The 26,919-nt window shown below is 49.6% G+C and overlaps 1 protein-coding gene across 2 annotated transcripts; it reads left to right on the plus strand.

Annotated features, from left to right (window-relative positions):
- Positions 1-3,839: 3,839 nt before the first annotated feature.
- WNT5A (Wnt family member 5A) lies at positions 3,840-26,793 on the plus strand. Of its 2 annotated transcripts, none has more exons than XM_046673107.1 (5): positions 3,840-5,223; positions 11,302-11,435; positions 12,648-12,898; positions 17,476-17,768; positions 21,619-26,792. In XM_046673107.1, exons 1-5 carry the CDS (start codon positions 5,218-5,220, stop codon positions 22,075-22,077), a joined length of 1,143 nt encoding a protein of 380 aa, XP_046529063.1. In that variant the 5' UTR covers positions 3,840-5,217; the 3' UTR covers positions 22,078-26,792. The 2 variants fall into 2 exon arrangements, with proteins under 2 accessions (XP_046529063.1, XP_046529072.1); XM_046673116.1 differs by lacking the exon at positions 3,840-5,223 and adding an exon at positions 10,819-10,893 and having other exon boundaries at positions 21,619-26,793.
- Positions 26,794-26,919: the final 126 nt, after the last annotated feature.

Genomic DNA, 26,919 nt, shown 5'->3' on the forward strand with positions numbered 1-26,919 from the left:
CCCCTCCCACACCCCCAGCTGCAAAGCACCACTGAGTGTAAAAATAGAGAGGAGAATAAATTAACAGAGCACAGAGATTAGGTCCAGTGCAAGGAGAGTTTGAGATTCTCAAGGAGCCTCCTTGAGTCAGCCCTGTGTCCAAAAATGTCCTCTAACCTCAAAGGAGCCTCTGTCCCCCCCGAGGCCAGTGGCCAGTGGCAACACAATATGACGGTATTACTTTGACTGTGGCCATGTGGTGGTGAGGGAGCCCCCAGCCCCCTTCCGGCCTCTTTGTCCTGTTTAGTGCTCCATCTGCGGGCCCCTCGCAGGCAGCCCGGCTGGTCTTGACTCTGAGGCGGAGGAGTAAACATCTTGGGGCTCTTTATTAGTTTATTTCAGGGATGGAGCCTGTTTGTCCCTGGGGCCCGTCCCTCTTTTATGGCCTCCAGCCCTTCTTGACAAATTCTAGCGACTGGAGAGAAAACCGCTTTCTACAGCGGATCATTAAAACACCACCATAAACCCAGGGCCATAAAATATTATTTGCCGGGCATAAAAGGGAGGTAGATTTTCCCAGAATGACATCCCAGGCCTTGCTTTCTCCCACTGGGAAAGGCGGCACAGGGATGTGATCGTTCATAAATTCCTTATCTCACACACTGTTTTGTGAAATAACCATGTTGGGAGAGCTGCCAAAAATATTGATTTATTTGTTCCACAGACTCAAAAGAATTTTTAATGAGTGGAGCATGGCGATGCCTTGCCAGTGTGTCTGCAGATGACTCAATCTGAGTGCACACACTCGAATGCACACATGGTTTACAAGGGGAAACGTGGAGTTCCACACATCGGAGGTCTGTGGAACAACCACCTTCTGAGATGGAGATGGGGAAGCATGGTTTTCCTCCTTCCAACTGTCTGCTCACCTCCCAGCCAAATCCACCAACACCCATAGTGGGACTGGCTCTTCTGACTGAGCCTGGCTTTCCTGAGCAATATCCCCTAATTGAAGGCTCAAAGTGGATTTCCAGTTGGTTCCCCTTGACATTTTCCTCTGGAAATAATCTTTTCATCCATTCATGCATTCATTTGGTCATTCAACAAATCTTATTGAGTACCTACTAAGTGCCAGGCACCATTCCGAGCACTGGGGTTACCAGCCATGAAAAACACTGTCATAGAGCTTGGTGCGTCCTTATGGGGTGTAATCTCAATACACCAATTGTTAATATCATCAGATAAAATTCACAATCCTTTATCTGAAGTCCTTGGGGCTAGATAGGCTTGTCGGAAATTTTGGAATTTTTTTGAAAGACAAAATGGGGTATATGATGATTTAGTTTGCAAATAGCCCCAGTGAGGTTTGGGGAGGTACCCAGTAACCCAACACAATTCATATTTGTTTTGTGAAAAGTATGACAATTCACTCCAACTGGGATAAATGAAGACTATAAACGGTCTTGTCACGGGAGGTCCAGTTTTGCCACCAAAGGAGTTTGAAAACCTCTGTTTTCAGCTGCTTTTGGTTGAAGAGCAGTTACTGAGTGTCCAGTCAGTGCCTGACCCGTGCTAAGTGTTCCAGGATCATCACGGTTCATTCTCACCACATCTCTGATGTTCAAGGTCATCCGTTTCATTTTCACTGCACCCCTACCAGGTAGGTCATCATATTTCTCTTTTTCTTTGTTGTCTGGTAGGTCATTATATTTCTCTTGTGTGTGTGTGTGTGTGTGTTGTTTTGTCCTGTTGTTGTATGTGTGTGTTTAAGAGGATTCTGAGGCACCGAGAGGCTACATGCCTAGTCTAACGTTTCAGAGCTGGAAAGTGGCAGAGCGGGGATTGGAACTCCAGACTTCAGAGTCCGAACTCTTAACCACTACTTAACACCACCTTCCACTAGAGGAAAGACAGCAAAACAGGAAATAAAACTGTTGGGGCTGTTTGTACACACACAAGCCAAGGCAACTGGAGAGAAGCAGGCAATTATCTAGATAATTCAGACTATAGCCATTTTTTAAAAAAAGGTTTGTGGTTGGGTAGCCGGCGTTTCTGGACTGGCTGCGTGGGTGGAGCAAATTCTCAGGTTAATGGCCCTTCCCTTCATAGGAATAGAATCATCTGAGCGTGCAGCCTCCGGGCACTCAGGTGCCTGTGGCTTCAGCACCCTTTGGGAGCTCCATTCTTAGTCAACTCACTTCCTGCTACTTCTTAGTGCCTGTGCACGTGAACTAGGTGCACAGAATCGATGCCCTGGGGCATCATCGCTGGAGTGCCTGCACGGGAGGCACGTGTGCTCCCTTGGCCGGGAGAATCTCAGGCTGCAGCCTCTGGACAAAACAGAGTGTGAGAGAGGTAACCGCGGAGGGATGCTGCCCAGGGGCGATTCTCCTGGCAGAGACCCCTTGCGTTTAGATCCTCGCCACCCGTGGGCAGATCTCAGGCTACAGTGGAAAATTGGAAAAAGCCGCAGGTCATTAAGTGGTCAAAGCCTAGAGGGGGTGAGGGGAAAAGGGACTAAGGAAGTGTAGGGATGTCCCGAGGGGATCTTTGATAACCTTGAGCTACCCCTCCTTAAAGCTGCGTGCGCCCCTGGAGAAAGAGAGCGAGCCGGAGGGAGCAAGGGCATCTCTTTCAGTTTGTGGGAAGCCCACACGGCCATTTTGGTGCGCCGGAGAAAGGAGGCCACGGCTGGGGAGGGGTCCAGTCAGTTGGGACAAATAAGAGACAGGAAGGGACTGCGAAGCGTGAGACAGCATCGCCGGAGGAGCCTCTCCCTGTGCGCCCAGGAGTGGGAGTGGGGATGGAAAGAACAAAATAGAACAGCCACCACTCCGAAGTACCCAGGCTACGGATTTTGTGCCTTAAGGTCAAGTTCATGCCAGACAGATGGCAGAAATTGAATCTCTCTCTCGCGCGCGCGCGCGCGAGTGTTTGTGTGTCTTCCACCTTGGGTGTCTGGAGGATGGAGAAGACTAAGAACAAGAATTGCGCTCCAGTGTGAGGCACTGTTCAAGGGGGGCGCCCCTCGCGTGCTGGAGGTCGGGGGACGCACATCCACCAACCCCTCGCCGCCAGGGTCCCAACAACCGCAGGTGTCTGGAGGTGTTTAGAAGTTCCAGTGCCTGGAACCCGGTTTTGCTGAACTTGCAAGCTTCTCACCTGAGGGCACTCGCCAAGATCCAGCCAGCAGGACTATGCATGGCGTATGGATCGCAGCCAGATGCTCAATCGCGCACCCCAGTACCCAGATCTACTAAACGGGGGGCGTTGCAGGATGTGTGCGCCTACCCTATTCTCCAGTCCCAAGGCTTAGGGACCCTCCCCCAAGGGTACGAATGGGGAGGAGGCCCGCCAAGAGGTTCCGTGGCAGGGCAGCAGCCCCCAGTGCAGCCCCAGTGGGAGCGGCCTGGGACAGGCGAGCCAAGGGGTACAGCACGAGAAGTCGGGGTTCAGCCTCTCGCGGGTCGGCGGCTTTGGAAGGAGCGCAGCCAGCCAGGAGGCAGTCAGGCAGCGGCTGCGGAGTGGACCTCTCTCTCTCAGCAGATGCCTGGGGGATGGGGAGCCTGCAGAAGGGGGCTCGATCAGGGAGTGTATCCCGCCCCCCTGTACCCCAGCCCGTCGTACGGCTTTAAAATCCTGCGGAGTTTGTCATAGGCCGGCCTCACCACGCATGCGCAAAGGCAAAGTTGAGGTTTTCTTTCTTTTCCCCCCCTTCTCTCTCTCTCTCTCTCTCTCTCTCTCCAGCCGCCTTTAGTTCTGCAACTTAAAAAAAAAAAATCTTTTTTTTTCTCTGAGAACACCAGGGGAAAGAGGAGTCCAGAGAGAGGGAGGGAGAGAGTGAGGCAGTTGGCCAGGAGGGCCGGGGGGTGGGTGGGGGGGACGCGGTCCCTGCGGTCGGTCAGTCTGTCTGCGGGGCACCGGATCGCGTGGAAGGCTGCTGCGAGCTCCAAGGCGCCGCCTCCCTCGCCCAGAGTCCGGTTCGGTGCGGCCGCTGCCGAGCGAGCTCCTCCCGCCGCCGCCGCCGCCGCCGCCGCCGCTGCCGCCGTGCCCCGACCGCCCGCCGCCCGCCTGCTCGCTCTCCCGCCCCTCGGGCCCCGGCGCCAAACGAGGAGGTGGGCAGCCGCGCCGGCCATGGACCGCCAAAGCTGAACAGCCGCCGCGGAGACCCCCGCCCTCGCCCCTCCCCAGCCCCACGTCCGCGGTGCCCTTGCTTCTCTTCGCCCTTCGCCCTGGAAAGGCGGGGAAAAGAGGGGGATTAACCCGAAGAGAGAGAGAAGGGGGTGGGGAGGGGGGAGCCAGTGCCTCCCCTGGGGCAATCGCCCATCGCCGCCCGAACCCACCGCGCCCGGCAGAACGTTCGGGGACGACTTTTACCCATTATGCGCCCCCTTTTTGCCAAACCCTAAAATGAAAGGACAAAAGTTGGCGCTGACTTTTGCAGCTCGGATGGCGACTTGTGCGTTTTCAGCGGCATCTCCCGGAGAAAAAGCCATGCGCGCCTGATTGTTCTGTGGCCCCAAAGCTGCAGTGGGTGTGTGTGTGTGTTTGGGTGTGTGTCTCTGTGTGTACACAGACGTCCACACACTCTCGGCCGCAGGATCAGCGCCTGGAAGCAGACGTTTCGGCCACAGACTTGGAGAGGAGGAGCTGAAGATCAGGAGGCGTGAGCCGCCGGGAGTTTGCAGAATCCATGGTGTGAATGAACTGGGGGCACCTGGGCGCACGGATCTCTCCCCCCTCCCCCTGCTCCGGGCCAGAGTTGAGCAGTGGGGCATTTTTTTCACCCTCTTGTGAAGAATTTTTTTTTATTATTTGTTGTAAAGTCTTTTGCACAATCACGCCCACATTTGGGGTTGGAAAGCCCTAATTACCGCCGTCGCTGATGGACGTTGGAGAGGGAGCGCCTCGCCGCGGAACAGTCGCCTGCGCGCCCTCGCCGGACCCGCGGCTCCCTTGTTGCGCCCCGGCCCGGCCCTGGTCCTGCTGCTGGCAGGCGGGCTTCGGCGCCCCCTCGGTTTCTGCGCGCATCCCAGCGCTGCTCCAGCTCGGGCCCCCAGACTCGGGCGCCAGTGACCGCTTCGGCTCCGATTCCCTGTGCCTGACTGACGCGCCCAGGAGGAGCCGGCAGCTCTGCGCCGGATCGTCCCCCCAGGCTTAACCCGGCCGCTCCGCTCGGATTCCTCGGCTGCCCTCACTCTGGTGGCGACTTCCTCCCCGCGCCCCCTCCCCCTCGCCATGAAGGTAGGTGTTCTGTGCGCCGCCGACACTCGCCGCTTTTTTTCTTCTTTTTTTATTTTGGAAGTTAACTGAATCCCCCCCTCCACCCCCCTACCTCTTCCTATCCCTCCATTTCTCTTACCGCCTGGAGAGGCTGGAACTCCCGCGTAGCTGGCAAGGACCCCTACCCCTTCGCCCCCCAACCCCCGCGCACTGCCTCTGTCTCCCGGGAGACCTCTTCTTGTCCCAACAAACGTTCTGCAGATCTTTTCGATTTTGGAGAAAAGGTGGGGAAAAGCCAGGGCAGAAAAACTAAGTGCAGTTCACGGACGACTTTCCTTTTGCTCTGAGAAACGCGAGTGTAATTTACTATGTATGTTTCAGTAACAGGATAATGATTCAATTCAACAAATATTTACCAAGCGCCAACTGCGCGGGCAACGTGAAGGTGTGTGGCCGGGGCTCGGAAAAGGGAAGGGGACTCCTTGGTTGGGAGACCGGGCAGCGGGACTAGGGACCAACTGCCCAGGAACAGAGGCACCCCGCCCCCCCCTCACCACCGCCCTCTGCAACCAGAGGCCAGGTTGCGGACTCGTCGCGGCCCGGGAACCCAACGCTGCAGGCCCTGTACCTTTAAGAGTGCCTGGCGGGGGGCCAGCACGCACCCCGGTTCGGGGAGCAGGGTCGCGTTATTAGCATTACTAGCCGCCACTGGGTGAGCTCCGGCACTTTTGCCGCTGTGATGGGGGCGGGGAGTGCTGGCAGTGGTGGCTCTAATCCTGTCCGCTGGGAGAGCGCGCCCTGGCCCCCTGCGCGGAATCTGCCGTGTCCTTTGGAAACATTTGGGCCTCCGCGTTGGGAGAGCGGGCGGGGGGCAGTTTGTGAACTCTTGTTTGTTTTAATTGTCAGTTGTATGTTAAAGCCGAGTCACACACTCCGAGGGTCACCGAGAGTTCACTTTTACGAAAAGTTAACATTTCTTCCTGCAATATAACTTGCTATTTTCCAAACAGCTTTTCCTCTCGCTGCCCCCCAAGTTTCGATCCTTATTTCCATTTTTCTTGATCGCTCCCATTTTTCAGTTGTCTAGAAAACAAGGTTGGAATTAGAATTAAGAGTTTCCTAAAAGCAAACAGATCTCCCCTTTCTCCCCAAAACAGGTTTTAAAAAAACCCCAAACCTGGAGACCCCGCGGCCTTGTTTTACTTTCCAATCCCAGTCTGGCATTGAAGCCCCTTCTCCTCTCTGCTCTTTTCTTTAAGCGGACAGCTCGCTGTTTGGAAGTAACTTGGAGTCAGCAGTGGGGTCGCACCTCTTCAGCCCCTGCCCTCCCGCCAACATTCACTGCTGCTCCAGCCAGATGCGGAGACTTCGTTTCTAAACAGCCTCTGCCAGGGGAGTTCCGAGGGGCCGATGCTGAGAGCGCGCAAGCGATGGAGAAGCAGTGGAAATTGTGTGTCCGAGTGTGTGGATCTGTGTCCTGCCTGTGTGTGTGTGGGGGGGGGGGGGGGGTAGTAAAGGGTCAGTTGTTCTTGGGTCTTGGACGTACTAGTCTTAGTCCCACCTGGCCCCACAAAAGAGGACCCTCCCCAGGAGGGCCGGCCTCAGAGTCCCCTGCCTTTTCCTCCTCTTATCGGAGCGCTCCGGTGCACAAGGGGTTAGCACCTTGCGCGCAGAGCTCGGCTCTTCGCGCTGCCTTTTCATCCCCGCGGTGCGGTGCCGGCTGCCCCCTGTTGGCTGCCTTAAGGTAGGACGCCTCGGAGTCTCAGTTCCTTGGAGCAGGCGGGCAGCCGCTCGCCTCTCTCTCCCACCTCTGGCGCTCGGTTCCTCTCTAGCGACCACCACATCCCGGGAGGGCCCCTCCGAGGCCCCCAAAAGACAAGCTGCACTGCGTGGCCGCTGCAGTAGGGAAGGGGCCATGGATCCGACCCAGCAAGTTGGGTTCAGGCGAGTGGAGGAAGAGTTGCTACCTCTTCTCCGGGGCGCTGGAACGAGAGCATCGCCCTAGGAGGCCTTGGTTCTGGCCTTGGCACTCTCACTGGTTCTTTCTGTGGTTGAGGAAAAGTGTTGTTTTCTCTCTCTCCGCCTCACTTTCTTCATCTATTAAAAAGTAGAGTTGAAACTGCCTCTCAAGAGTGGGAGTTGAACTGATTTTTAATTTTCTTTCTTCTTCCACGGGACACTCTGCTCTTCCTCTGGACAGAGTTGACAGCCCGTGCTGAAAGAGTTAGACATGCTGTGTGAGAAGTTGTAAGTGATATTTGTGTGTGTGTGAGTGAGTGAGAGAGAGGGGGAGAGGGAGAGAGAGGGAGGGAGAGGGAGGGAGAGAGGGAGGGAGGCAAGGAGAAAGAAGGTGTCTTGCAGTCTGAAGAGTCTTGTCCTGGGCAGGGCGAGGGGAAGCAGAGAACAGAGGTAGACTTAGCCACCATTCTTCCCTTGGAGACTCCCTGTTACTGGACCTGCTCTGGGTTCTGAGTCTGGCAGAGGCTGCTCACGTTCCTTGCATTGATTTGGGCTCGAGAAACTCCCTCCACTTTCTCTCCCCCACCCCAACACAGACGGTGCTATGGACACATCCTGGACGCATGGGGCGGCCACGGCTCCCCTGCGCCCAGGCTAGAGTCGTGGGGGAGCGCTAACTCCTTGTCTGCTCCACTAAAGTGGACCTCCTGTTGGCCTCGACCGGCTTAACTTTCATCATCCACTCCCGCTTCTCTTGGCATTCCCCTGGGCAGGACGTCCCAACTTTGTCCCTGCCACTGAGTTTTTCTCCCGCAATTTTCTCCATCTCTCTCTTTGCTTTAGGGAGAGATCACAGCGGGGAAAACAAAATTTATTTCCCACAAAGAGCTGAGATTCTTGGAGTTTTCTATCCTTTTCGCCACTGCGAGCCCAAGTCAAACTCACTTCTTCCTCCTGGTTGATGTCCCTCATCAATTCCACTCCCAGAGACTTGAGGAGCCCTGGACGCAAAGAGCCTAGTGGAAAGGGATGCTTTGACCGAGTGAGGTAGCGCCAGTGGACGAAGGTTGAGGATATTCGCCCTGCATTTGCGGAATTTCTCTTTAGGGCCCGCGGGGCCGAAGACTTGGGTACTAGGCAGGTCTGTGCACACGTTCCGATGCCTTCTGCGGCCCCGGAACGTCCTCTAACCAGTGGTACGCTTTCCTCTCTCCTACCCGTCCTCTCTCCTGGCCCGCACCCCAGGTGATAAAGAACGGTTAGGAACACCTTTAATCCGATAGGAAAGCTTTGGAAGAGAGACTTATTAAGCAGCCACTACTTGAGCTGTTCTGGGTTGGAAACAGGGGCGCGCGAACGCCCTACCCCCGCCTCACCCCTCCCCGGGGTGTACTTGAACCTCTCAAATGCCCATAAGCCTCCTCCCCATCGCACATTAGGAAGATACCAAGGATCCTTACAAAGTCGGCTTTCCCGGGCCCTGAAAGTATTCTAAAACGTTTAGCCCGTTCTTTGGTAAACTCAGCTTTTGCCTAGAACTTTTGTTTTACTCTGGGTGTGACAGTCCGCGGAGAGGTCTCATTTCGTACTGTCTTTTCGGGTCAGATCTCTTGGTAAACAGGCAGGGATGTTTACCCTACAGAATCGATGTATTTATTAGTGAATTCGCCATGGGTTCCTTCAATCTCTCAAACTTGTGGGGCCTTTTCTGGATTGTTCGGAGATTGGAGCGGGAAGCGGGCCAAGATGTTTCCGGGCAAGCGCACGGGGTTAAGTGGAGACGCTACTCGAGGGGTTCTCCTGCTGGATTCCCTTGGGACACCTCCGGCCTACCCCCAGCCTGGAGCTTGGGATATCCCAGTCGCGGAGACCCAATGGCCCACTCCCAGTTGGCCACAGGGCTGGGAACTGGTGGACTCTGCTCGGGGTCGTCGGGCCGAGAGTGGGTTCGGTTTGTGTGGCTTCCCCTCTAACAAAGAGATCCGCTGTAATCCGCCGAATCTGTTATCAATTTCTCGGCTGCCCGAGCCCCGCCCCGCGCGCCCCGCCCGCCCGTCGCGAAGCTCGAAAAGTGCGCGCGGCCAGCGGCGATATCCTCCGCTGTCTTGGAAGCACGACGGCGCGTGTGTATCTGTGCACGCGTGTGAGTGTGTGAATGTGCATGAGTGTGTGTGCGCGCGCGGCCTTGGCCGCCGATGGAGAGAGTCGACTTTGCAGGCTGGGCCGCGCGCGAAGCCAGACCTCACAGCCCACCCCCTCCCCTGGAAGAAACTTGACACTTCGGGCGGGGGTGGGGAGGGAGACGGAGCGTTCTCTTTCCTAGGCTGGGGAAACCCCAGGTTTCTGTTCTCCGGGATGCGCCCCCAGCTTTGTGGCGTTTTGGGGACCAGTGGGCCAGGGGAGTGGAGTCCTGGTTAGCGGGCACCAGGGACCACATAAGCATTTCCTTTCAAAGAAGCCCTGAGGTGTCCGGGCCAAATGGGCGGCTGGCAGGGAAAAGCCGTGGCACGCTCCTGCGCCTCTTCACGTTTCCACCGCCACCTAGGTCCCTTCAGTCCCTTTTACGGCGCAGGTTCCAGGCCAGGCCCTTCCGACGCCTGGAGGAGGCTTACCTTTCCTTTCCCGAGGAAGGGGCTCCCTTGGGGTCTGCGGGCGGCGCAGCGCGGCCAGGTTACACTTATCAGAGATGTAAAAGGGGATTTTGGAAACCCACTCCTCCTACCCGCACCCGGCACCGTCTCGCTCCTCCGCCGCCTACAGGTGGAGAAGTCACCGGTGGGGAGGAACGCCAGCGGAAGCTTCCAAGGCCGCCCACTGTCCCCGAAAATCTTCCTGACCAGAGCCTTCGCCGCCGGGGCTCTCGGTGCCCTGGAATCCAGGGGCTCCGCCGCAGCGCGGGAGCCAGCGCATCTCTGGCCCCGTCGGGGCTCACTTGCACCGGTTCTGGCCTCGCCCTGCACCCTCACAGTTTGGGACTGACCAAAGCGAGTCTGGCTCGACTGACTGAATTGGGCTGGAGGGTGGAGAGGCGGCGTCCCAAGGCCAGGCTCACAGTGCCGCGATGGCGAAGTGGCCGACAACTCCAGAGCAGGACCATAGGAAACTGGAGTCCTCCTTGGCTCCCTTTCCCTTTTCTCCGTGGCAGCTGCCAGGAGTGGAGACAGGAGCAGGGTGGGAGGAAGAGTGAAAAATCAGAATATGAGGAGGGCCGGGAAGGAATTCTCTCCCAGCACAGAGAGACCCAGACCCCATTCTTTCACTGGGGTGCCTTCCCATCTCTAGGGTACACTGAGTCCGAGGAGGAGGCCGCAGGCAGGGGAGGGGGTACAGTTTTCCAGTTTCCTTGGTTGGGAGAGCAGATCTCTTTCCCCCTTATCCCGTGTCCCCCATCTCCTTCTCCCCACTCCACTCAGGTTTAAGAGCGTCCTAAGGAGACCTAGGCTGCCCTTCCCCCTCTGGAAGTGGCTTCCTCCAAAGCGGCCCGTAAACTGATTATGAAACATACGATGTTAATTCGGAGCTGCGTTTCCCAGCTGGGCACTCGCGCGCGCTGCTCCCCGGGGCCTCGCCCCCCACCCCCTGCCCTTCCCTCCCGCGTCCTGCCCCCCAGCCCCCACCCCTGCGCCGGCCACCCCGCCTCCTCCGCAGCCGCCGGCGGCGCGCTCCACTCGCCTTCTTCGCGCTCCTCTCGCCCATGGAATTAATTCCGGCTCCACTTGTTGCTCGGCCCAGGTCGGGGAGAGGACGAGGGTGGCGGCGGGTTCCCGAGTGAATTCCCGAGGAGGGACCGAGCACAGCGTGGACTAGAGGGGAGCGAGGGGGTGCGGGACTCGAGCAAGCAGGAAGGAGGCAGCGCCTGGCACCGGGGCTTTGACTCAACAGCATTGAGACATGTTTGTAATCGCTGGCGTGCCCCGCGCGCAGGATCCCAGCGAAATCAGATTTCCTGGTGAGGTTGCGTGGGTGGATTAATTTAGAAAAAGAAACTGCCTATATCTTGCCATCAAAAAACTCACGGAGGAGAAGCGCAGTCAATCAACAGTAAACTTAAGAGACCCCGGATGCTTCCGTTGTTTAAACTTGTATGCTTGAAAATTATCTGAGAGGCAATAAACATCTGCTCCTTTCTTCCCTCTCCAGAAGTCGATTGGAATATTAAGCCCAGGAGTTGCTTTGGGGACGGCTGGAAGTGCAATGTCTTCGAAGTTCTTCCTAATGGCTTTGGCCATATTTTTCTCCTTCGCCCAGGTTGTAATAGAAGCCAATTCTTGGTGGTAAGTTCATTCTATGTGCATATTCTGTATTTTATTTGAAGCTGCATTTGTATGATGCTGCAATATTTAATGTTGAATCGTGACTTTGGGCTCATTTATCTATTACATATGTATATATATTTTATTTGTATATATCTTTAAATGAGAATTTTCTTTTAATTTGCTAATATTGCAAAGCTTATCTTTAGCTCCATAGGGAATTGGAACCTATAAATCTAGACCTCTTTCTATGAGGCCCCTGTTCAGATGTATGCTTGTTGTACATCATAGAATAAAAGGGGACCGAAATCCAGTTCTCTAATAATTGTAAGCCTATCTATAAAATTTACTTTTTGCCACCTCTAGGTAATAAAAGTGATTTCCAACTTTTATTTTCTGTCACTTGAGGTTATTAACCTTCAGGGTCTGAAGTAGGCAGAGTTCTAGGAAGACAGCTCAACTCCAAGTGGGGAGGTATTTGGGCTTGAAATTTGATCAAAAGGAGGTTAACTTGAAGTAGTCAAATGTCCCTAAATGAGGGTTTCTTTCTGGTAGGGGCCTTGTAGATAGACTGCAGTATATCCAGAGGATTATTTTTGACGGTGTTCTGGATATTTTTCCCCTGTAAATGAACAGCGTTTTTCTGACTGTCAAACATGACTTCTGTTCACTGGATACCCCGTCTTGGGTCCTTCACAATCACATAAGGAGCCCTTTTAAAATGTCCAGAACATGGTGAATTTCCTTCAGTCTGTATACTTGTCCCACTGTTCTTCCATCAGTCAAAAGGAACTGCTATCTCCTGCCCGTGTCTAATTGTGTCTACTCTCGGCATTCATACGTTTTCAAGGCAGATCAGTCCAATTTGTGGGGCAAAGTGAGTCACTTTCTCTAATGTCAGAGGCTCGTCCCTGAAACCGCCGTTTCCCCCTTTTCTGAGGGGATTTCGGAAATATTGGTTCTGGTACATGGCAACAGGGCCAGGGAGGGAGTGAAAACCCTAACTGAGGAGCCAGATGGCGGGATGGGGACTACACAATACCTCCGTTTTCTGAGTGGAGTTTAAACAGAGGAGTTTTATGAAGCCCTTCTCATACTTTGTCATGAAGACAAGCAGGAGAGAAAAAGCATCTGTGTGCTTAAAACTATGTATTGCTGACATGCTTTCAGGGGGCCCACCTCGAGAGTTCACGTAAATCTTGAATGCACATCTCCCCCCCCCCCCCTTTTTAGGTCGCTAGGTATGAATAACCCTGTTCAGATGTCAGAAGTATATATCATAGGAGCACAGCCTCTCTGCAGCCAACTGGCAGGACTTTCTCAAGGACAGAAGAAACTATGCCACTTGTATCAGGACCACATGCAGTACATCGGAGAAGGTGCGAAGACGGGCATCAAAGAATGCCAGTATCAATTCCGACATCGGAGATGGAACTGCAGCACCGTGGATAACACCTCTGTTTTTGGCAGGGTTATGCAGATAGGTAGGAAACCATTTAACATTTTTAAATACATGTAAATTTTTCTCCTGGAAAAAGTCTTTAGAGTTTACTTACAAGCTTGATAAGGAGGGAATCTTCCAGCAGGGTGATAGCTTAGGGGATTTTTGTCATTGTTACTGATAGGAATTCTTGTCCCCACACCTGATTATAAGTTTTGGACTTTTTTAACCAAATCAGAAAGGGAGCATCAAAGACACCTTCATTTTTCTGAAAACTTAATTTTTCTAAAAAGTATCTTGTTTAAAATAGAAGCAGAATGCTTATTGTGGTTTCTCAAAAATAGATGAGGAAAGCTGAGTCATTTATATCCTTTTAAACTTCAAAACTTTCTTAACTGTTAGGAGTTTCCTAACTTAAGCCACAATTGAGATGGCCCAAGCAAACTAAAAATTGTCATCTTTCAGAATGCTGGATATGTTGGAAGTGAATAAGGTTTTAATTTTCCTAATAAGGATGTTTCCGGAGGCTATAGAGATATATATGTTAAAAGCTTTATTTTTAGTCCCAGAAAGAATTTTAATTAGAAGGGATCCAATTTACATTTGTGATTTTGGCAATTGAGATAAAAGCACGTGCTTTAGATTTCAACCTAGAAACTTAAAAAAAAAAAAAACTAAACTAAACCTATTGCCCACAGTCTGATTCTTTATTTTAAATGCATTGTTGAACTTGTTATTCCATTCAGGGAGGAGGTGACATTAAAACTGGGCTAAAGGCAAAGAATTTGGAAAATCAGTTTGCTCCTGGTTTGGTTGGATAGCACAGGATACTGTCTGACAGATGTGGTCCTGTGCGTGTTTTCTAGTGTGAATATTTTAGGTTTCTTTACTTTTATGCAAACAAGCCCTTATAATTGATATGGCCGCAGTGACTCCTAAAATAAGAAGCCATTTATCAAAGCAATTAACTGTTTATACTGACTGAAGATAAAAAGTTGGCTTAATATCCGTCACGGATGGATAAAATGCTTTTTTAAAAACCCTGAAAAGTGCATTCATTGAGAACAAAAAAGAGTTGTCAGTGGATGTTTGAGCCAAGCGGCTTCATAAACTAAAATAATACAGGACTGGAAGCGGGTCCTCTAACTGAATGGGAGAGGGGTCTGTAGCCTCAGCCCGCGGAGTTTCCTAGGGGCTTTGTCCTTCCTGTTAATGATTACAATGTGCTAATGTATATACTGGAATCTGAATGTAGGAGTTAAGCTTCAGGAACCTAGGAGTTTGCCCTGAATGTGGGCTGCCTTCCTAGTCCACTGGGGGTGTGGCGGAGATTTGATTCTCCTGCACTTTGATATTGTGCATGAGCTTAAAATTTCCTTTTTTTAGCTATATTGCAATGGTGAGTTGTCAGCTTCCCCCCTCACCTTTGCCATGTATGTTCCCCCTAATCTGCCTTCCTCTCAAACTATGGGACCACTTTTTCGCATGTATATGAGTTAGCAAAAATCGTGCACCTCTGATGCTAACCAGGAAGAAAAACAGCAATTAGAACTGTTTTTCTGTGTAGTCACTCGAACACAGCTTTGATTTAAAATCCTCTTCTCATCTTCATACGTAGCCTATTTGGGACCAAGATGTTCACAATAAGCTATCATTTGCTAAGTGGATTTGAGTTCTGCTGCAGATTTATTTAAAATGTGGTCCAAGATTCAAAGAGCCTGCTTCCTCAGGAACTCAGGAACACTTTCCTGAGTACAAAGGCCTGTATTTAATTGTCCCTTGCGAGTACACTCTCTGGTCCTCAGCTGTGTGGTGCTACCATCTGGGTTGATGGGAAGTGGGTGGGAGTGGAACCTCCTGACAGCCTCCGAGGGAGCCCTCCTAGATGCTATCACCAAGTCAGCTGATGTCCTGGGAAGAGGAGAACACATGTAGCATCTCTCTTGCCAAAAGTTGCTGGTGCCTAGGGTCTCAGAGCAGAAATCTGCTGCTGGGCAGCTTGTGGTAGAAAACTACAGGGCCTTCTCTTTTTTATTTATTTTAAAAAAAGATGGAGAGGAGAAAAACCAGAATAGATTTTTATAGAAGAGGGACATGGACTCAACCCCAAGAGTGGGGAAGTCACTTAGCTTTCACCTTTCTATTTAAGGCTGTGCCTGGAGAGAATGAGCTAAGGGAAAACTTCAAACACCTTTGATGCTGAAAGGTCTGTGTGCGCGCCTGCTGCAAAGCACTTAGTACCCCAGGGACACGGAGAGCAATTCTTGTCCGTGAGAATCTGACCCTGAGATGGGGCCAGTGTCTGAGAAACTCAGGCTGCCACTGCCAATGCCTCCTCCCTCATTTTTCTAGGGTGCCAGTTCCCTTGGAGGCACTGTACACAGTCGCCTCGTGGAGGGCCTGCTCTTCATTTTGGAACTTTATCATTTTTCATCATGCTACCCTTTTCTTCCAGCTTTTGTCTCCGTTTCTTCTTTGTTTGCGCGCTGTGAAAAGATACGTAAGAAAGGCACCATTTTTAAGGAGTGTGAGGATCCGAGTAGATGTCGATTTCACAGGGAGGGAAGCCTAACTGAATCATCAGTGTTCCATCCAGAGTGACTGTATCCACAGGCTATTAGCCAAAGAGCCCCTTTCAAACTGATGTTTGCCCTGCAGTGACCAATTAGCTTAGAGATTTCTACTAGGTTTGTATTCTGGGGCAAAAAAGGAAATGCTCAAGATACACTTCAGAAAAAAGCAGCATTATTATGTTTTGTATAAAAGCCCTTTTATGTTCTATGTAGTCACAGGACAGTGTCTTATTTTCCTCTATCTCCAGAGGATTGTTTATCTCTCTTCCTCTAGCTACCTCCTTATTCTACAAGTCTCCCCTCCAGGGCCACAGCGTTTTCTGTATTATCAGTGTTAATCCTCAAATAACTCCCTAGAATCTGTCTGCCCTCCTTATTTCTCTTCACTCCCCTGATGTTCTCTGCCTCTCTAATTCGAGCGAGATAGATGTAACACCCCACAGGAACTCTGCATCCTCCTGCCAACCACCAGCACACTCCTCAAGTTACTCATGTTTTAAAATGTGGGAGGGAAGGTCTGTGGTAAATCGGAACCATGGCCATTCCTGGAAGGGGGAATCACAAAGGGCTGTGGATTGGTGTGGAGCAGAAGTCCAAGAAAAGGGCCGATGCTTGAATTGGCACAGCCACTCTCCTGCCCTGCCGACTGGCCCTTCTGGTTAGCGCTGAGTCCTGTTGTCAGCTCTTCTTATGCCACCTCCCCCCTATCCCCCCAAAAAAGATTGTTAGCAAGCTCTTTAAGTGTAGGAGAAACCGATTCTGGTATAGAGATTCCAGTGCCAGAAGGGGCCTTTTTCCCCTAAGCATCTAGTTCAATACCCTTATTTTATAGTTGAGGAAAGTGAGGCCCCTCTCATCCTGCCCCCCCAGGCCCAGCTTCAGCTGGCTGGGTGTTAACCCTTTCTCTCTCATAGTACAACATTTTTATTAAGTGGCTTCTTGTTACATATAGAAACGTCTCCACGTACAAGTGGAAATTAAGGTAGTCTAGGATCCCTCCATTTTTCTCCCTACAAATAAGGCTTTTTTATAACTGTTTCACAGGGAAATATTCTTTACTTTAGGGAAGGAGAAAACTTTTTTCCTTTAGGTTTGTATACTTTTGACAAGTTTGGGAAAGGAGAAAGCTTTTTTTTTCTTTTCCTCTTAGATTGTGCTTTTTTCCTTCTTGCTATTGTTCTGACACTTGGAGGCAGAGGCTGTTGGGGAATGGCAGAAGTGACGTTAAAAACAGCAGGCTGTTTAAAAGTAGACACTCGTCTTGAACGAGAAGGATAAGACCAATCAGCTTGGGATTTAAGACAGGAGAGTTTCCTCTCTTGCTCTCTAGGAACGGGTTTAGAAGTGTACTCTGGGGAAGTCAAGAGCCTTGTCCTTGATGGACTTCATGCTGCATGATGGAGGAGAGGGAAGGCAGGCCAGAACTACTGGGGCCACAAGGAGTGTGGGGGCTGCAGTGTCTGGGTTCCAGTCGGGGCCTCAGACCTTGAGAGGCCCTAAGTCTAGCAAATTGTATGCTCCTGCCCTATATGTAACTCAAAATGAAAATAATACCAAACAGTAAAGTAAGCGTAAGGAAGTCTACCCAAATTCTGAGTTTTCCCTCAATGACTTCTTTCATGGGCATTTTTGGAAAGAATAAGTTTGGAATATTTTCAGAAGAGTGGAGAAGATCCATCCAGCGCTGCTTAGAATCCTGCCCGAGGCTCTGAAATGTCAGAGCAAAGATAGCAGGGAACTGCTCCTTCTTGGTCATTTGTTGATTCTCTGTGTTTTGGGGATCTCTCTTAGCTTCCCCTCAAGGCGGGCCCAGGCCTGGGTGTATGTTGGGGATGGGGCCCTCTCCTCTGGGTTCCCCAGCCACCAGCGCCCTGCCTGGGGGCAGCACGTGCGCTAGCTTGTTTTCCTCTACCCCCTCCCTCCACCTGCACCACTCATGGGCCCGGGCTGCTGTGGGTCGGGGGCTGGTCTGTCTGGGGCTCTCCCCGCTCCTCTCCGGGGCCGGGGTGCAGGGCAGGCGCCCGGTGACCCGCGTCCTCGCCCGCAGGCAGCCGCGAGACGGCCTTCACGTACGCGGTGAGCGCCGCGGGGGTGGTGAACGCCATGAGCCGCGCGTGCCGCGAGGGCGAGCTGTCCACCTGCGGCTGCAGCCGCGCCGCGCGCCCCAAGGACCTGCCGCGGGACTGGCTGTGGGGCGGCTGCGGCGACAACATCGACTACGGCTACCGCTTCGCCAAGGAGTTCGTGGACGCGCGCGAGCGGGAGCGCATCCACGCCAAGGGCTCATACGAGAGCGCGCGCATCCTCATGAACCTGCACAACAACGAGGCCGGCCGCAGGGTGAGTGCCGTCCTGGCTGCCCGACCCGGGCTGGGCCCCCTCTCTGTCCTGCCATCCACGCCAGCCATGCCTCTCCCTGTCTCTGTGTCCCTCCCTCTGTCCCCCACCTTGCTGTCTCTGCGTCTCTCTGTATCTCTCTCTGCGTCTCTGTCTCCACCTCCCTTTTTATCTTTTCAGATGTCTTCCCCTTCTCCCTGTTTCTCTCTGTCTCTCTCTCTACCTGCCCCCCCATCTCTCCCCGCCCTGCTACGCATAGGCATCTCTGGAGAAGGGCGTGCACCCCAGAAAGGCCTGCTGGGAGTGAATCATCCGCCTTGGCCCGCTCCAGACGGGGTGCTCCTGCCATTGCCTGAGACAGCGCTTTCTCTGCCTCTTTAATTAGTCCCCAGTGCCATTGGCCAGCCCAGCTCAGAAATAAAAATGTTAATAACGTTGACCCTCCCCCTGAACATGTTTGTGGTGAGGCTTAAATTTGGGAGAACGGAATTGATTTATCCCAGTGGGTGCCCAGCTGAGAAGGCCCTCACCCCAGCTTCCAGGACTTACCTTTCCTCACCTTTCTTTCTCTTTGCCTCTCCTTATGTCATTAGATAGCAAAAAAAAAGAGCTTTCCTAGGAAAACTACAGCACTTTTAGCAGTGTGGAATTTAAAGGTCTGATCATCAGGCTCCTGGAGGGTGGCTCTGGAGGGAAGAGAGCCCCTCCGAAGTGCCCAGAGCGAACAGTCTTTGCAGGCCCTCCTGAGCTCCCCGGTCCTGGGTCCTGCTCTTTCCTTTCTCTGGTCAGGATCCGAAAAGTCTCCCCACAATAGTTAAAAAGACCCTTTTTTCCTGCGGTTAGACACATGGCACTTTATGGCTGCTTTAAAATGAAGGGGTGAAAACTTTTCTTAACTTTGGCAGCCTTGAAAACCAGGGCCATTATTTTTTTGTTTTATTTTATTTTTTTACAGAGCCAAAGGTAGATGCCAGGAACTTTCTGGTCAGAGATTTCACTCTTCTGTATTTTGGGGTGAGGAAAAGGGAAGATAATCACAGAGTAAAATATGGAGGACTGGAAGGAACCTTAGAACCCTCTGGTTGCACACCCTCATTTTAAGGATTGGGAAACGGAGGCCTAGAGAACCACTGCATGGCTGTGGAAGAAAATCAGTGGATTGAGATATAAGGCCAGGTGCTTTTTTATTAAAGTCACGCATGGCTGCTCAGGGGGAAGAGCTATAGGTCTTGGAGTTAAAGAAATCTAGGTTGAAATGCAGTCTGTCTGTTGCTATCTGTTTCTGAGCCTCAGAGTCCACACTTCCACCTCTGGTCAATGGCCATGGCGTTCCGTTCCCTGACACTTGGGCTGATTGCGTGGGATCATAGAGTAGGTTGAAGCATATGAGATTACCAGTACTTGATTATTTCTGACCCACAACAATAACAGTTTTATGTGGTTCAATCGAAGGTCTGAGTTTAGTATCAGCCAGTACTAAGTGCTTGATAAATGGTAATTACTGGACACTAGGAAGCCAAGGACATAGAGAAGTCAAAGATTATCTAGATAATTCCAGCTAACCTGTCTTCTTCTCAAACTTGATGTTAAACATTTGGGGGTGTCTGCAGAATCTTGCCTGCGGTGCCCTGACAGGTCAGATAATTGCTCCAGATGGAGTGTGGCCTCTCCTTTCTCAAGCCGCCTGTGGCTGTGGTGCCTGTGGTGTGAGTGGATTCTCCGGGCTGCAGCTGACCCAAGGCCACACAGTGGGCATGACAGCTCGCTCTCTCTGGGAGCCCGTAAGACCTTGCTCCTGTCTTCATAGGGACACGACTTCTCTCTGTGCTTACAGTGTGCCCAGCACCTCGGACCAGAAATGTCTCCAGGACAGAGATGGGGTTGACTCTTCTGGGCCCTGTTGTGCCCATATTTGGTGCTTTCGTCCATCTTTGGGGATTTCTTAGACTTTTCTCATGTAGAGAAATCATCAGGGACTTAGCTACCAAGAAAAGAGAGGTCAAGGGATTTCCAAGTGGAGAGAGGGGATTTTGGAGAGTTGGAAAAGCACCTTTAATATTATAATTTCACTTAACATCTGCATTGTTAAATAATGGGTTTTTTGGTAAATTTTATAATTCAAGCAATGAGCTGAGCTTGGATCCTGCTTCCAGCACAGTCCCCACTCCCTACCCGCAGCTGCCTAGACTGAGAGTGCCCACCTTGGACCCAGGCAGACATGGGTCTTGTCTTGACTCTGCCCCTGAATGGGATGGGATGGGATTACACAGAAGTCGGTTTTTCTCCAGGATAGTGGAGGTGGGGGAGGGAAGTTGGACTCTGTGCCAGGAAATCATATAAGAATCGCCTTGGGGCATTAGCTTTTATTTTTTCCTCAAAGGGGAGCAAAGGTTAAATACATTTGCAAAACCCTTCCTCTGACAAGCTGAGTGCCTGAAACCCCTTATGCCAAGGGAGTATACACGTTGGATCCTTCTTAAGAAAGCCCCTTATGAATCCCTGGAGGAAGAAGGTAGCCGTTCTGGGTGGAAGCAGCTTTCTAACTCACTCTGGCCTCCAGGTTCCTGACAGGCCCCCTATGGCATGCCAAAACCACGCCAACTCTGGAGGGTCACTGGGACAGGAACGGCAGACAGTCAGGACTAGAAATAGGCAGCCGCCACCTCCCAGACTGCTGGGCACAGTGCAGTGGGGCCAGACCCGTGGGCGCTGCTCCTGGGAGGCCAAGGTGACTGGGCAGGGGCCCAGGGCCAGCGCCCTCATCACCCTGGAGAAAGACCAGATTTACCGATTGCATCCTGCATGCTCAGTGCTTTGCTTGCATCCTCTAATTTATTCCTTATATCAGTGCTATGAGGGTGGTACCATCACAGTCCCCTTCACAAATGGAAAACGGAGGCTTGGAGAGGTGAAGCCAATTGCCTGAATTTCAGGGGCAGAGTCAAGACAAGACCCATGTCTGCCTGGGTTCAGGGTGGGTGCTCTTAGTCTAGGCAGTGGGAGGTAGGGGTAGGGACTTTGCCGGAAGCAGGAGTGAGAAGCCCTGAGACCCAGGCCCAGTTCCCCTACAATCTTGCTGTGTAATCTGTGCAGGCCACTTACCCTCTCTGCGTCACTGTGCCATCATCTAATCCAGCCCATGTTGTAACGTTGCTGGGAGGATTAAATGAGATAAAGAGTGTAAAGGCTCTTATGACAGTACCTGGCACGCAGCAGTAATAATAGTAATAGTGAGTAAACATTTGAACCCTGATCCCCCCTGGGCTGGACCCCCTCCCAGCCCTACCACCTTCCAGCTGGGTGTCTATGGACAAGCCTCTGAGTATGAGCTTGGAACCCATCTGCCTGGGTTCAAATCCTGGGACCCCTACTTCCCAGTGGATGGGTCAGTAACTCACTCTCTGGGCCTCCCTTTCCCTCTCTGTCAAGAGGGGAGGATAGTACCCTCCCCTCTTACACTGATCGTGGGGATTAATCCAGGTGACACAGATGAGGAATTGTGAACAACCTCTGGGGTGGGTATTCAAGATGCAATAGCTGCTACTAATGTTGTTGCTTCTCTGCAAAAAAGAAGCAACTGGAACAATTTTTTTTCCTATTGTCATTCAAAGACTGATTATTATGATGATGTGTAATGATGAGGGCTAAGAACATATTTATTTTGTAGACTTTTTAAAGAAGGCAACACAAGCTTTCAGGTAGTCAAAAATGAGGAGGAACAAGGCCAGCCCCTAGTTTAGCTGGTGACCGTGGCTCCATCTGGAAGGTGGAGAGGAGCGTTGTTAGCACAGCCCCCGCCTGCGTCTGGGCTCCTCCATGAGTTGGTACACTGACTGTCCCCTTCTCCCTACAGACGGTGTACAACCTGGCCGATGTGGCCTGCAAGTGCCACGGGGTGTCTGGCTCTTGTAGCCTCAAGACGTGCTGGCTGCAGCTGGCAGACTTCCGCAAGGTGGGCGATGCCCTGAAGGAGAAGTACGACAGCGCAGCGGCCATGCGGCTCAACAGCCGGGGCAAGCTGGTGCAGGTCAACAGCCGCTTTAACTCGCCCACCACGCAGGACCTGGTGTACATCGACCCCAGCCCCGACTACTGCGTGCGCAACGAGAGCACCGGCTCGCTCGGCACGCAGGGCCGCCTGTGCAACAAGACATCGGAGGGCATGGACGGCTGTGAGCTCATGTGCTGCGGCCGCGGCTACGACCAGTTCAAGACCGTGCAGACGGAGCGCTGCCACTGCAAGTTCCACTGGTGCTGCTACGTCAAGTGCAAGAAGTGCACGGAGATCGTGGACCAGTTTGTGTGCAAATAGTGGGCGTCTTGCCGTCTGCCTGTCACCCAGCCCCACTCCCAGGACTCACTTATTTATAGAAAGTACAGTGATTCTGTTTTTTGGGTTTTTTTTTTTTAAATATTGTTTTATTTTTCCCCCAAGAATTGCAACCGGAACCATTTTTTTCTGTTCCCATCTAAGAACTCTGTGGTTTATTATTAATATTATAATTATTATTTGGCAATAATGGGGGGTGGGAACCAAGAAAAATATTTATTTTGTGAATCTTTGAAAAGGTAAGACAAGACTTCTTTTGATGGTGTAGGATGAGGAGGCATGACACATATGGTAACTTAGTTGTGTGCACATCCAGAAGGTAACGGAAATACGCTTTCTGTTTATCACCTGTGGGGTCATCCGGGCCAGGTAGCATCCCGCTGGAGGGGGGCGGCTCAAATCTATGCATGATTTAGCTTCTCTGACCAAAATGAGTTGTAAATGCTCTGGTCAAAGTTGAGAGGTCTCGAGAAACAAACAAAGAAATGAGACCCTCCCCCCCCAACCAAGGGCTGCCAGCCTGAAGCATTTTCAAAGTGGTAATTTAAAATGTGAGGGTAAGAATCTTATATCCCTCAAAGAAAAAAGGTTTATCATGTGTCTCCTTCTTCTCAAACATTCCATCTGCAGATGGTCCTATTCTAATAGCTACTGAAACTTGGGGAGCAGAGAGGAAAGCCCCAGAAATTAAAAAACATAAAAACTCCTATATTAAGACAATGATTGGAAGCTGTTATCGGAATTAGCTTATGAGATTGGAAAAGGATCCTTGAATGATTCTGGGTACTAGACTTTTTGTTTGGAGAGGGGCGGGAGAGGTTGGCTTGGATATAAAGGAGAATAGACTGTCATTTTCTTAGAGATACTTGGTTAGTAAATAATAATAATGAAAATAATAAGTGACTTCCATTCACAGATCCTCAGCTCAGACAACAAGGTAACTGTGTGCAGTTCAGCCCCGCACCAGAGCAGAAAACCTCTTTGAGAGAAAAACGTGAAATCTGCCCTCCCACTTTACCCCAGGCCCTCTCTGATTCCTCCGTGCCATGCTGCGATGTGATACTGGCCACGTTTTCAAGCGGCAGCTCCACTGGATCCCCTTTGATTGTAGGACAGGAAATGAAACATTAGGAGCTCCACTTGGAAAACAGTTCGCTACTTAGGGATTTTTTTTCCGGAAAGTTTTATTTTGAGGAGCAGTAGTTTTATATGTTTTAATGACGTTACTTGGCTAACGGAGTTCACAGAGGTGTTGCACCATTTCACTGTCGTGATCCTGTGTTTAGATTATCCACCCGAGCTGTTCCTATTACACTGCAGGCGTACCCTGAGACTCTTCCTATTACACTGCAGGTGTACCCTGAGACTGTTCCTAGTGTACCTGAACAGTTGCGTTTCTAAGGGGGGAAATGTGGTTTAATGGTGCCTGATATCTCAAAGTCTTTTGTACATAACATATATATATATATATACACATATATATATATATAAATATAAATATAATTATATCTCAGTGCAGCCAGTAATTTGATTTACAGTTTACTCTGGGGTTATTTCTTGGTCTAGAGCATTGTCATCCTTCATTGCTATCCAATTGGGATTTTTCCAAAAGGTTTCTGAGTTCAGCTTGGGCTGTGGCCCTGATTCGACCACACCTTGAGCATCACGATGCAGCCTTGTTTCTGAGGAATCTAGAAGGTCTTACTCACTGATATGCGTGTTGGTTTGAAGATTTCTTTTCTCTTCCCTGCCCCACCCTCTTTCCTACAACCTCCGTTGCTGTACACTTTCCGGAGAGGGCATTACTTGTTTGTCATAGATGTGGAAATGAAGAGACATTCAAAACTTGGGAGCATTGTCAACATTTCTCTTTCCTTAGGTCATTTTGCAGAGTGGAAACCAGTGCCTGCTACATCTGGTAGTACCTATTTGAGTCCCTAAGGAAAATCCAGCTCACGACATCTCTAGATGGTTTTTAAATGTTGTTAAACAAAGACACCTCTTTCCAAAAAGTGCCGTCAAATGTGTTCTTATCTGAGTTACGTTGTTTTAAAAGTTTGGAAAGATACACATCTCCTGCAACCCTCCTAGGCTTGGTGGCCTTCATATCACCTCAGCCATCTGTGGCTCTTAATTTATTGCACAAGGATATTCGCTTCCCCTCAGTTGCAGTGAATTGCAAGCAAAAGATCTTGAAATTAAAAAGCACTAATTAGTTTAAATGTCACTTTTTTGGTTTTTATTATACAAAAACCATGAAGTAATTTTTTATTTGCTAAACCAGATTTTGTTCCTTTTTAGTGGTTCATGTTTATGAAGAGAGTTGAGTTTAACAATCCTAGTTTTTAAAAGAAACTATTTAATGTAAAATATTCTACTTGTCATTCAGATATTATGTATATCTTCTATGGCCTTTATTCTGTACTTTTAATGTACATATTTCTGTCTTGCGTGATTTGTATATTTCACTGGTTTAAAAAAACAAGCATCGAAAGGCTTATGCCAAATGGAAGATAGAATATAAAATAAAATGTTACTTGTATATTGGGAAGTGGTTTCAATTGTCCTTCAGATACTTCATGTGGAGATTTTTTGAGAAACCATGAGGGATAGTTTAGGGTGACTACATGTCAGAATAATAGAAGAGTGGAGAATTTTACCAAAACCAAACTATTTGGGAACTTCAAAAGATTCCTATATGTAACGGAACAAAAGGGGAATTCTCTTTTCCTATATATGTTCCTCAAAAAGAGAAATCAAGCAGATGGCTTAAAGCTGGCTGTAGGATTGCTCACATTCTTTCAGCGTTATGCACGTAACTTAATTGTCTTAGAGCATGTTGCTGTTGTAACATCTCAGAGAAGAGCAGAAAAGCACATGCTTTTGTTCATGACCGGAATTTTAGTTCAAGAAAGTGCGTTTGCGTTTACCACCGCAACTACAGCACCTCTCAAATTGAAGTTGAAGGACTGAGTGTCTCTGTGCCCCTTTGAAAGTCGTTTTATGAAAAGCAAGCCTTAGTTTGCAGAGAATGAAAACCCATTGGAAACTAAAGGTTCGTTGTGTTAAGTGCAATTAATACGAGTTCTTGTGCTTCTGGAAAATGTGCACTGAAATCTGGCCAGTGCTACACAGGTTGATACGTTAGCCCCTTGCTTTTTTTCTTTCCGGATAACCTTGTAACATATTGAAACCTTTTAAGGATGCCAAGAATGCATTATTCCACAAAAAAACAGTAGACCAACATATAGAGTGTTTAAAATAGCATTTCTGGGCAAATTCAAACGCTTGTGGTTCTAGCACGCACATCTGTTTCAGTTTTTCCTCAGTTGTATATTGACCAGTGTTCTTTATTGCAAAAACATATACTCGATTTAGGAGTGTCAGCATTTTTTTTCTTTCTCATCCTGGAGTACATTCAAGATCTTCCCAATACAGGAAAATTAACAAAAAATTTATATATGTAGGCAGCAGCAAACAGAGCCATGTTCAAAATCGTAATTATGGGCTCAAGTAAAAGGAAGACTGGTCTAAGTTTTAGTCCGGTTTGTCTGTTCAGTTCTTCGAGCTGCTGATCTCCTGAGATTGGCACTGTGAGTGTTTTAGCAGCCTACCCAAACCCTTTTCTCATACGGTTTTGCCAATACCAATTTTCAATTTGTTTTTGCAAAACATTGTTCAAGCCTCTGGAATTATCAACTATGACACTCTAGCACAATAAGTACTCCGAAGAAGAGAGCAGTACTGGCTGACTTCAAGAGATCATTAGCAAAAAAACAGTCCCCAAAGACTGGTCCATAATATAAATAGATAGATAGAAAAGGTCCTTATAACTTAAAGCATATATGCAATGCAAATACACACTAAGGCATAGGTCTAAAATACTGCTTTATCACTGTAAAGTATACTTTTAGAATATTTATTTTTTTAAAAAGCATTTTTTAGTCTCCCGTCTCTCCATGGGATGGTGAAAACCAGATGCTGTGTTTTGAAAGTAAGACAATGAAATGAATTTTTAATACAAGAACCATTCAGCATCATGGGAATTAAAACTCAGTAAAGAAATCTTCTAATTTACCTGTTCGCACAAACTTCACACTTAAGTCTGATGGTTGGGTGATATTTCAGTGAAACATCTTCTTGTTAGTCAACTTGGAGAAAATGGATGTAGAATGATTAAAGGTTGATATGATTTTTTAAAACAAGAATGTATCAATTTGAATCTGGAAGATTTCATTAAAATGCTGTCTCCATATTTTAAAAGTAAAAAAAGGAACCAGGAAAACTGCATCTTAGACCAGTTTTATATGCAGTGTACAATTTGCTGGATTAGAAATGAAAAAAAGATTATTTATTTTTGTTCATATCGTGTACTTTTCTATTAAAATCATTTTACGAAATTGGTGCAGTCACGTGTGTGTTTAGCAGAGACGGCGTTCTTGGCAATTAAAGTTTGATGTGGGCCCGGAGCGTGATTACAGCTTAGGGCATCCAGGAAAAAAAATTCACATTTCAGGCATATAGATGATATTATGGTCAAATCTCAAGAATTTGTTTTGTATGTTAATGCTCATTTTTCTTTTGCCTATTGCCAGTCTTTCCGTTTCTTATTTGTTCTGCTGCTGCTAACGTATAAGAACTATATTAGGAGAGAATTATTCAGTGTAGGCATTTAGCACAGTGACAATGGATGAACGATGAAATTCCAGGGCAAGAGAAGGAGGAAAGAAGGATTTGAGGTCAGAAATAAAATAATGTTCTCAATAAACAGAATCGCCTGTAATATTCTGCTGGTTGATTTTTGCGTGTTGCAGAGGTTGCCAG

The sequence above is a fragment of the Equus quagga genome, chromosome 1 (genome assembly GCF_021613505.1).
Source record: "Equus quagga isolate Etosha38 chromosome 1, UCLA_HA_Equagga_1.0, whole genome shotgun sequence".
Lineage (NCBI taxonomy): Eukaryota > Metazoa > Chordata > Mammalia > Perissodactyla > Equidae > Equus > Equus quagga.

What these genes read in the sequence shown, in the direction of transcription:
- WNT5A (XM_046673107.1), top strand. An exon ending in ATAGAAGCCAATTCTTGGTG is followed by an intron (nt 11,436 to 12,647) that starts GTAAGTTCATTC and finishes CCCCCTTTTTAG; the next exon opens with GTCGCTAGGTATGAATAACC. An exon ending in ACAACGAGGCCGGCCGCAGG is followed by an intron (nt 17,769 to 21,618) that starts GTGAGTGCCGTC and finishes TTCTCCCTACAG; the next exon opens with ACGGTGTACAACCTGGCCGA.